Source organism: Myzus persicae, unplaced genomic scaffold, assembly GCF_001856785.1.
Source record: "Myzus persicae strain clone G006 unplaced genomic scaffold, MPER_G0061.0, whole genome shotgun sequence".
NCBI classification, from domain to species: Eukaryota; Metazoa; Arthropoda; class Insecta; order Hemiptera; family Aphididae; genus Myzus; species Myzus persicae.
The window spans coordinates 309,112-320,449 of record NW_019102643.1 but is presented as its reverse complement, the minus strand read 5'-3'; the positions used below and the strand labels follow the sequence as shown (position 1 = coordinate 320,449).

At 29.4% G+C, this 11,338-nt stretch overlaps 2 protein-coding genes across 2 annotated transcripts; both read right to left on the bottom strand.

Moving 5' to 3' along the window:
• Window positions 1–1,555: 1,555 nt before the first annotated feature.
• LOC111032841 (xyloside xylosyltransferase 1) lies at window positions 1,556–3,392 on the bottom strand. Its single transcript, XM_022313296.1, has 4 exons — window positions 2,755–3,392; window positions 2,458–2,684; window positions 2,155–2,395; window positions 1,556–2,083 (listed from the first exon to the last, which is right to left on the bottom strand). Exons 1-4 carry the CDS (start codon window positions 3,112–3,114, stop codon window positions 1,877–1,879), a joined length of 1,035 nt encoding a protein of 344 aa, XP_022168988.1. The 5' UTR covers window positions 3,115–3,392; the 3' UTR covers window positions 1,556–1,876.
• Window positions 3,393–4,917: 1,525 nt separating this feature from the next.
• LOC111032839 (lysosomal aspartic protease) lies at window positions 4,918–8,210 on the bottom strand. Its single transcript, XM_022313295.1, has 9 exons — window positions 7,886–8,210; window positions 7,703–7,826; window positions 7,515–7,638; window positions 7,323–7,441; window positions 6,361–6,560; window positions 6,085–6,207; window positions 5,769–5,916; window positions 5,609–5,701; window positions 4,918–5,500 (listed from the first exon to the last, which is right to left on the bottom strand). Exons 1-9 carry the CDS (start codon window positions 7,975–7,977, stop codon window positions 5,339–5,341), a joined length of 1,185 nt encoding a protein of 394 aa, XP_022168987.1. The 5' UTR covers window positions 7,978–8,210; the 3' UTR covers window positions 4,918–5,338.
• Window positions 8,211–11,338: the final 3,128 nt, after the last annotated feature.

Genomic DNA, 11,338 nt, shown 5'->3' with positions numbered 1-11,338 from the left:
ATTTTCAAATGGATATCATAACAAACAAAACTTATTTATAGAATTATGGTTACTGTTATCGTCTTAGACAACTTGTTTACTTATCAAATAATGTAATCAAAACGTATGGAAAGAAAACTAAAATTATTGATATCAAAGAAACTACAATATAGTTTAAAAAAAAGTATTTCTGTAGATACTTGGAAATAGTACGTTAAGAGAAAAAAATAAAATGATAGCTTGTATAGTAAACGCTATGGGTAATAACACATAATGAATAAAAAGTGGAATTAGCACGTTCTGTAATAATTATGGCAATAGTACATTTTGAAAAATAACAAAAGTGGGTCTCATATGAATTGCATTGAATTTAGCACATTTTGCATTAAAATTGGAAGTACCACATTTTGAGATAAAACCACTATGGAAATAACACGTTTTGATCTAAAAACCCTTTTTTTAAATGAGCGTATCAAATAAAATATTGATGTTAGGAACGAAACGATGGCACCATTCGATTTCCCGCCATTTTTACAATAAGAAAAGACTATAACATCGATTTTGTTAAAAATGGCATTAACACGTTTTGCAGTACCACCCTTCATTAATTATTACATCATATACTCATGCAAATATCCGATACAGTATGTCAAATAGTCATTTATAATATAATCATAGGCATGTGCGCACACTCTTGGTTTTGGGGGCACATTAAAAATTAGGGCCCACAACGATTTTGAAAGCCATTAGTGGCAGGCTAATTTTTTAAATATAAATAAAAATAAATAAATATATTTAAACACATTACAAATTAATTTATGTTTGAATTGTTAATTTAAGCCAACCAATTTATTGGGGGGGGTTTTTTTTTTAAATTAGGGAATCGGGTAAACAGTCTGGGGATGGCTGGGCGTCCCTAGTGGGCATGCCTATTATTACAATAGTAATTAAAATCGGCCAATAAAACTTTTGTCGTAAGACTTAATCAGTATGATAATATCATCTTGGACATTGGACAGCCATGGTGAATGGGCATACTATTCTCCAGGAGATGCTGAGTAGCTGAGCAGCCCAGGCAGTGATGCAATGAGAATAGTAACTAGTAAGTATGAAAAATTATACTTCTGCAGTTTTGTTTCTTCTAATACTAATCAAAGTTAAATAATACATTGTGTTCAAAAATCATATAATATATCATATTATTCAATTATTGTACTAAGTTAAAATTATAAATCTATTTTTTTTTTAAGAAATGTACAAAGTACAATGTTAAATCATATGAAATTAAGGTTTGTAAATTGTATCTGAAGTTTTCCAAAATATTTTAACTTCTAGAAAATGTAAGTGGCATCTGAAATAAGCCAGTGCTAATAGATTTAAGTGCAGTTGAATAAATAATGCACAAAAACACGTTGGTGATGAACAAATAAAATGTCAAATTTAAATCTATTCAAGGCATGCACATCGTTCACTAAATGCTACCATTGGTATGGAAGATTGTTTCTATTCTTCTGTTATGCTTTTGCTGTTTTAGATTTAGTTAATTTAATTAAACTACAGTAGAAATTAAATAACCTAATTAATAAATATCTTTTTATTTAAAACTTAAACCAATAACATACTAAAACAATTCAAGTAAAATATAAATTCAACATTTTATACAGATCTAACGATTCAAGTTTGTACAAAAACAAGTAATTCAAAGGCTTTATTATAAACATTAAGTACTGGCGAGTTGTATGATCACTATAAAATTTAATGAACCAATAGTGAGCTAATAGTCTCTTGAAGATGATTAAGGGGCCCATGACACTGGTCCATTCAATATTTTTTAACCATAAAATTAATAATTTTTTCATGCAACCCGACATTAGACTTTTTTTGATCGGGAGAAATTTTATTTTGGTGGAATAGGTGTATCACAATTTCCATGGTATAAATGCACTTTCTCTGTACACCTTGCAAATGAGTCAAATGTATCTGCATAGCCATGTAGCTTCCACCATGTGCATAGTTGGCGATTCCATCCACACGACAAACGGTATATTAACTCTGGGTGTTCATAACTTACCAGAGTATACCAGTCTTGATCACCCAAATGTCCCTAAAAATTATAAAAACAATCAAAAATCAATTATTTACCAAAGACCAAAGGTGACAGATGTGTATGCTTACTTTGAATAGATACTTTTGAACAACACTAGAAATCCATTCAGGACTGATAAGTCTATCGTATTCAGCACTTTTTCTTATTCGCTCCAAATATGACAATAAAACACCACTGTTCAGGCCATTGAAGTTTGTGTGTTGCTGAGTTTTGTACTTCTCACCTTTATAGTTTCTCCATTTCCACAGAATATGATGGTAGACAGGGGAAAGTTCTGGGGCTAAACCAAACAGTTGTGTGTTGGTGAAACTAAAATAACAATGATATTCATTATTTTCAGTATTTTTAAAAGCATTTCTAGCTCTGTTTACTTGTCAAACACATTGTAAAGGTCACAAATGGTAGATTGAAATGCTGTATCAACGTCAACCACAATAGCTTTGTCTAAAGAATTAGGGGCGACTAGATGAAGTGCTGGTGATAGATAAAAAACATCATCACTGTAGTAAGATCCTTTTGATGATTGAAAAAATCGTTTCAATGGTTCGATTTTGCTCTCAACTATTTTCAGAACGTCTTGAAAATCATAATGAACTAGCTGCAATTCATCATACACACACAAATTAACAGAATTTTCAATCAAAACTATATTTAAAATGTATACTTACAGTCAGTAGAGTCTCTTTATATCGTTTGGTAAATTCGTATATTACACTATCCACTGTCGGACGGCTGGCGTTATCGGTTATTACATTTAATTCAAAAATGGCACGACACTTGCCACGATGACTGATTAGGGACTTGAAGAACTTACGGAACTTTGTCAACAAGTGACCACGATCGATTTTTGTCACCGATATCCATATGCTAACCTTCGACTCGGTCTTGTTATCCGGTAGTGTAGTCGCCACATGGCTCGAAGACAATATTTTTGATTTTAAATTGACAGCAGTCTTTGGGTTGGAGTACAGAATCACTAGTATAGTGAATATCGTTATAGCTATAATCAACTTGGCATAGATGCGCATTAATACCACAGGTGCATTGCAATTTCCTATGTCAGTGGTACGATTTCTACGAAGAGTGAAGTCTTCACGTCACTTAAGTCAACCGGAAAGTAACCTTACCATGAGTGCAACAAGTTTAAAATGTGCATAACAAAATAAGAATAACAGCATAACACAGCGTCGTGGCATTAAAATTTGAATTTTTTAATTTACTACCTATCTACTTACTTAATATTTATTTACACTTTACAGCGTAATGAGTATTGTCGTATTATCACTTATAAGTATTATCAACATCCAAAGTTCAAACATCAGCAGCTGTAGACACCACAGATATATACAATTAATTTACAGTTCATTGTATTTATTCATGGTTGTCATTGGTTGAAATCACAATAGATTACAGTCTACCGAGGTTGAAATATATATAATATATTATACCTATGTAAATGTCAACATATATATAAACTATATATATTTGGTAGACATCATAGACCTTTAAAGATCTATTTATTTATAGATTTATGATTCACAGATTAAAATGTTAGTCCGTTGCTGTAACCTTTTTTGGTGACTTGACTAAAAAGTTTTTCTGCTAGTTTGTAGTATTTTGTACTTATAGTATCATAGAGTAAGAATATAGTTTTGTACCTACCTAACTACCTTGTTTCTTTGTTCTCGAGTCAAATGGGTTACGAAATATGACTTACAGTAAATCGTAGGTTTGAGAATGTTAAAATAATAATTGTTTTGAACGATCCCAGAAAGTAAAATCTGTTCAAATATTGTTATGTCTTATGTGGTAAATAGTTTATAAAAAACAAATATTACAACGACACTCGTTTATTAAAGATTTATCCAAATGATAGGTACCAGAATGGAAATTATGAATGAATTATGTAATTTATCAGTACAGATATTTGAGATATTATTTGTCATCAAGATATTTGTTTAAACAATAATATTAAACAGTACTCACACAGTCACACCCCACGTAAAACCATCCGATGGCCGTTACGCCCGTATGTGTTGTCTTACAAATGTTATAAGTTAGCAAATACTGTTTTGAGCGGTTAGAAACCAAGAAAATTAGCTTTACAAAGAAACGAAATTTTCACCAAATAAAAAGGAGAACTTTGGCTGTGAAATATCGTTTTAATTTTAACTACAAAAAAAATTGTTGAAGTTTGAAAAACACACAAATAATGGGTTTTCAAACAATAGGAACTTTTTTCGTATAGGTGATATTATAAAAAGCCGCTCTCTGATAAGTTCACTTCTTGAGTTTAAGAATCATTTTGTATTGAATGCAAAAAAAAATTAAAGTGGATAAATGTTTACAAAAAATCGCAACTGTATATGAGCAAACTGTTTAATATGAAGTAAGCAAATGCCTTGGCCAACACATTTACATTGTAGCTGAAACAGTGTGTCAATATTTATTGATATGTCTTTGTATCTAACAAATAACAATAACTGCCTTTATTATTTATGTAACTGTTAATGCGTTTAAAAAAAACTTTAGACTTTGATCATTTTTTGAATCTAAAGCCAACGCGTTTATGATACACATACTTCAAAACTCAAGTCCATTTTATTTATTTGTAATAAAATGTTTCAAATCAAGAATTTGTTTTGATAGGCGCAAATCATACTGAAAAATAATAAATAGAGCTATTTTATTTCAAATAGTATAAAATACTTGAATAGTTGAATGTAAAAACCAATAAAGACATATTGGGTACAATATATTTGCACTATTACAATCAAATGTGTTCATTTTTTTTTTTGGTTTCACCAACAGAAAAAATAAATAACCTCAAATCTCATTACAAATATATAATTTATTTTACTTATCATCTAAATACAGAAAATACTATATTTTTAGTCTTAAAATAACATAAAAAGTGTCACTAAAGGGACAAACTAGAGGGGAGGGGAGTCATGACACCTCCATATTCAGCTGCAATATTAAATTTTTAATCAACATATGTAAATTAGTTCAGACATTTAAAAATTTACATTTCTAAATCTAGTTGGTCATTTTAAAGACTACTACAATGCTTCCCATCATAAATTTTTTTTTAAATCATCCCTGACAAAGAAGTATGAAAGTTCTAATATTCGATAATTATTTTTAATCATTAAAAAAACATTAAAATAAAATATAGCTTTGTTTATTCAGTTCATTGATTTCTGCGTACAAAACCAAGTTTGGTTATGGTACACATTGATTACAAAACTCTTATTTAGAATTGGCAAAACCAACTCTGTTGTTTTCTAGATCAAATTCGGTGTAGTAACGACCGATGAAGACGTCTCCCAATATCCACAATGGACCATTTGGAGGAGGAATGTCAATACCCATAAAACCAGATATACACATGGTCTTTCCAAATTGAGACACCTTGAATAGAAAAAACAAGCATTTCAGAAAATGAATGATAAGAAAATAACAAATTTTATGGTCATTCATATTAAAACGTATAAAATAAAAAAGTAAAAATAAGCATACCTTCAATATGTAGTCTTTTCCTTCAAGCTTAAATGTTGTGCTACCAATTACAAATGATATCACAGGTAAATTATCGATTTGATCACATGCAATCTAAAACAATCGTTCGTCATTAATTATAGGTCTAATAAGCAACTGTACAGTTAAGTGTTAACCTTACAATATATTCTCCTCCCGGTATGGCAGTACCACCAAGAAGCTCATTGATTTGTTTAATATTGTCAACGGGTCCAGCAATCAAACTGGTGCCAGTATCAGCAATTGCTTGAAGGGCTCCACTCACAATTGATGTATTGCCAACAATTACTCTATTCAAATAAATAATTAAATAAATAATAACTATAATACATCAAAGGAAAAATGCCATATTTCAGTTTATAAAAACTTGAATTAGGGGCAGTAAGAAATAATGAACTTTGATAAAAAACAGTTTTTTGTTACTAATAATTAACAGTTATGTAAAAATGAAAACATACTCATCTAGACCAAACTGCCAATAACCATGCCTGGTAACAGGAACATAAGTAAACGGTCCAGTATACTTTTCAGGATCAGATCCACCAAATATTATTTCACCACCAGGAGTGCTAGACGGATCTCTAAATTAATGTAAATAGACAATTAAAATTTAAATAGTTAGAATAATTTTTTATTTATTAAATTTTAACTGTGCAATGTAGTAATCTCTGTATGAATCTCCAGTTTAAATTAATAAAATAAATATATTTTTTAAAAACGCATTACATCATTACCTGTTCAAATAAAATGAGAATATAGCACTTTTTATAATGCCTTGATTAACCATATTGTAGAACGGGGGAACGACTCCATCAACAGCAATTGTGTTGTATCCTAAACCAAGTATTCCATCAAACTTTGCAGCAACAAAAGCAAGTCCTGGTTCTTTGATTGCTTCAGCAAAAGTTTGATTAATAATTGAAGTTCCATCCATCTAAATGGTTATTATTATTAAATTCAGCAATGAAAATAAAAAACAATCAATACAAAAAGAAAATAACAATATGAAAATTACCAAAGTTCAATAAAAAAATTAACAACACTTATACTAAGAACAACATTGATAACAATTAAAACAAAAGCTATAGGTACTAATTCTTCTAAAAAATCTATACTTCAACTATTATATACTAATTAATGATGAGGACTGTTGAGATTGTTTAATATATTATTATTATTATTGTTTTTATTAATTATTAGTTGAAAATACCCATCAAATAGTGTTTGGAACTTTTAAATAAACCAAACAGTTTCAATTATTTAAATAACTTAATTCACTTCAATTAAATTATTCAATTGATTCATCAATACTTACAATAATTTATTTTTGAATTTTAAATTTGTATTTTAAATTTGGTAAATATATGACTATTTATGATCATAACTTATTTATGTTATGCTTACATGACCTTATTTTTTAAGTTTATTTTAAGTTTATCAGTTTATATAGTTTAAGTATCTGATTGAGTATATGAACAATTAATTCCAATAATTATGCAATTAAATGTTAAGTAATATTAAAACAATTATTTATGTAATTGTTAAGTTATAATAGTTTTATCCAAGTGGCTTTAAAATAAAAATAAATAAAAAAACAATTATTATAAATTAGAATCCTTGCCAGTTGCCATACTTGTAACTGATATATCTTTATAACATTATATAAAATCGTCTTATTTTAAAAACATGTACTAACAGAAATGACATCGGTAGACAAGTAGCCCGATAAACTTCCTGAACCGTAATGAATCGAAAACTCTGTTCCATTCTTTTGATATGTAGTTGATTTTGACATATCATACTTGTTATGTAACACTGAAAAAAAAATATAGTTAGCAAAAAAACAATAGTATTGGTACTAGTGATTAAAATATTTATAGTATATTACTGCATGCTATGTTCAAAACACTACATTGTTTTGATGGTACCCACAGATTCGACGAACCCGTGTCAAATACCACATTAAAGGGTTGAGGGGGAGTTCCAATAGAAATCGGTCCATAGTATTGAGCCTGTAAAAAAGAAAAATTGAAATGATAAACAACACATATAGATACAGGGAAGATACACGCTTACGTCTAAATAGTTGGACAATGGTTCGGCATTGAGCGGATCATAGCGACGTTGAATCTGGCCTAAAATATTGGAATTTTTCCCTCTGAGCTGATTACGTAAACTCTCAATTTTGTGGAGTTTCACCCTGAAGAACGATGTGAGTAAATATTTGATTTTCGAACCAACCAAAGTAACACTACTTACCTGAACAAACCATCATCGCATTGTACTAATGTGACTGTAATCGCAAATAAAGTAGGCAACAGCAGGCAAAAACATTTGAATGCACTCATCATGCACCACACAAGTACACAACGGTCGTGGCAATAAAAAACGATTTATAAATTCGGTGACGAAGAGTACGGACAACCGCAGTAGTAGAGTGTGTCGAAATCGAAAATAATGCAAGTCATAGAAAACGGTTTAACAAATAAAAAAAAAATTGTACCTAAACGAAAAACAAACGACAATAATAATAAAGCCACACACACACACAACTACACAAGACACAAGTGTACAAAATATTTAATGCACAAAGTTCATAGTCATCCGTTATTAATTTATTATCAACGCCACTGATAAGACTAATGAAGGCCGGTGACCGAATGAACTTGTGCAGTTGTGCAGTGCGCAATGTGCATCAGCTGCAAGCCCTATTATTTGTATAATTGTATCTGTCACCTATAAACTAAATACTAATTTATCTTTATAGAGCTGTGCCCTATAAGTGCGATGTTATTGTGCCGTCTGTTCCATAATCCAGCCCGAGAACAACAGTAAGTTGTTTGGGCGCCCGGTGCTAATGTGATATTTTCATTGGAGACACTTTACGGGAATAATGATCCTGCCCTGTAGAATCAACCAAATTGTATTTATTTATTTTTTTAATTGATAGAGGAAAATATTGTACGGCCCTTATCGACTTCATTTTTCAATATTCTAATCTCAAACTAAATAATAAGTCTTTACAAAAATGACAATTTTTAGCTTTTTTTACAAAATATTTAACATAAAATAAAAAATCTGAGTTCTTTACGGGCTGTATAATGTTATTGTTTATCAACAAAAAAATTAATTATCTGGAAATATTTAGTTGTCAACGAGTTATCTATTCCTGTGAAGTCATTTTTGTCTGCTGAAACGTCCGGAACGGACAACTAAATATTTTGTTATTTGTTGATTAATAACATGTACCTGCGAGTGCGAACGCATTGTTCATATAGCCCCGTCATTTATAAAAATCATTTAGATTTTAGACTCATACATACTCACAAGATCGTCCGACCCCGAAACGATGTGTGAATTAAGTTGCCAATTATTTGCTCCTTAATCAATAGCCAAGCATATATTTAGCAATAGAAATCAAATAATATCGAAAATTAAAAAAATTCAGCTCACTGATTCTACCTGCATTAAGCTTGTGGAAAATATTGTAAATCATATTTATGACCGTATCATTGAAGACTTAGCTTTGCTTTTAAATCTAGCACAGATATTTCAGCCACATCACAATGTTCTATTTCTTTACAGTATGTACTGAACAAAATTATATTGATTCCAATGAAAAAATCGAACCAGAGGCATCGATTATCTTGATGTGGCTATTTTTTTCATAGTAATTTTCTAGGCAACAATTATATGTTGATATAAAAATATTGGTGTGTGTGTGTGTGTGTGTGTGTGTGTGTGTACATCGATGTCCAGATGTGTGAAAAGGGATTTATTCCTCTGTTGAAAAACACATATATAATTTAACAAGTATCTATAGTAAAGTCATTGTATTATTCAACAAATAAAAATTTGGCAGCACGCTTTTCAATTCCAAAAGTAAATTTAGAGATGAAAATATTGTAAAAACAGTTAATTATATTCAAGCAAATTAAATCAATCGCAGACAATTTAAAAGTATTTTAGAAGAAATGAACTGTAATTACATTGAAGATGTTTTACATATTTCGATCTCGATGCGTTAAATAAGCTGAGGAAAAGTACTTAAAAGGTTTTTACTTAACGATTCAAAATTATTGCAGTTTTAAAATAAAATAATACATTTTATGAACTTAAAAACAATTAATGGTGGTGCTTTTTAGCTTATCCAATGAATATAAAAGAAAATTTTATGATTTAAGCTGTATAAAGAATCGCCTTTTTCTTATAGAAAATCCTTGGCACTTAGAAATAACAAGTAAAATCAGATTAGCTGCATTAATTTTATGTAATCATTTCAAACTATTTGATGAATTCATTGAATTAAAAAATGATAACAATTTGGAAGTTATTTTCAAAGAAAAGAGAGAACAAAAAGAATACACCAAATTTTGGAATTTAGTGTTGGAAAATACAAAACAATACAAAAATGTGCCCACTTGTTGCAAACTTAACCATGTTCCCATCAACATATTTACGTACATCTTCATACTCAAAGTTGAAATAAGTAAAGAATGTGTACAAAAATCAACTTACTGATTCTTATCATGACGACTTGTTAAGAGTAGCATGCAACAACTACCAACCTGATATACCAAAAATAGTGAAAAATATGTCACAATAATGTCAAAAATCGCACGGACTTACTTAATAAATAAATATTCGATTTTTTCATAATACATATTAGTATATTACGTTATACGTAATAATTAGGGTTCGGGACTTATTGCACTTAAAATTATCGAAATATGTATGCAAATATGCAGTCAAAATCGTCAAAATATGCTTTAAAATATGCAGCTAATTTTTATTTTATTTTTAAAAAACGCATAAGGTATATTATAAATTATTATTATAAAAATAAAAATTTAAAAATTAGGTAGGTACTTAATATAATAAAAATAATTTTTACACAGGTTACTCATCTCCATCTGTATCAACCTAGGATTCATTAGGTTTTACCACAACTAAACAATTGTCGATATTGTCGATAAAAATGTTGATTATTAAGCGATAAAGAGATTTTCATCGTAAACAGACGTACGTGTTAGTACGAAAGACTACGACCATCCAATTATGATTTTTCCCTACAATTTTATGTTTATAAAAATATAAAAATGTGAAATATGCCCAAATATGTTTAAAAATTTCTCAAATATGCGCTTTTCTTAAAATATGACGAAATATGCAAAAATATGCAAATTCAAACTTAGTATTAAATTTTGTAATTTCATAAAACACATTTACAATTCACTTAGAATAGACTACTACCACTACAAAAAAACATGCAAATGCAATAGAAGTCCCGAACCCTAGTAATAATATACACATGCATTTTGAATTTTTTTTTCAAATGCCCTTCCTTTTTTATTTTGACTTACGGCTGTCATAATATTTTGAATATATTATGAGTCCTAAATAAAAAAAAAGGTTGAGTATGGCTGATCTAGAATCTTAGTTTAGAACGTAGATCGGATTCAAAGTAGGTGGACGTCGGTTGATGATAAGTGTAACAAATGAATATGTTAAATAGTAAATAAATTTCTTATTATTTTCATACATCTACAATGATAATCCATAAGATCAAATTTCCATCGTCAAGCTATAAAAAATGTTTTATCATCAATACAATTTTAATTATACATACATAATATAATACACCTACATACCCAGCCATCCAGGTATGTATGTGGAAAATGAATCGTCAATAAATGAATCGTCAATTGAATA

Excerpts from the sequence above, each read along its gene's own strand:
- LOC111032841 (XM_022313296.1), bottom strand. The coding sequence starts at position 3,114 with ATGCGCATCTATGCCAAGTTGATTATAGCTATAACGATATTCACTATA. Across the intron at positions 2,396-2,457 it reads CTTTACAATGTGTTTGACAA|TTTCACCAACACACAACTGT; the intron begins GTAAACAGAGCT and ends TTGTTATTTTAG. Across the intron at positions 2,084-2,154 it reads TTCAAAAGTATCTATTCAAA|GGACATTTGGGTGATCAAGA; the intron begins GTAAGCATACAC and ends TATAATTTTTAG.
- LOC111032839 (XM_022313295.1), bottom strand. The coding sequence starts at position 7,977 with ATGATGAGTGCATTCAAATGTTTTTGCCTGCTGTTGCCTACTTTATTT. Across the intron at positions 7,639-7,702 it reads CATTGTCCAACTATTTAGAC|GCTCAATACTATGGACCGAT; the intron begins GTAAGCGTGTAT and ends TCTTTTTTACAG. Across the intron at positions 6,561-7,322 it reads TGTCTACCGATGTCATTTCT|ATGGATGGAACTTCAATTAT; the intron begins GTTAGTACATGT and ends ATAACCATTTAG.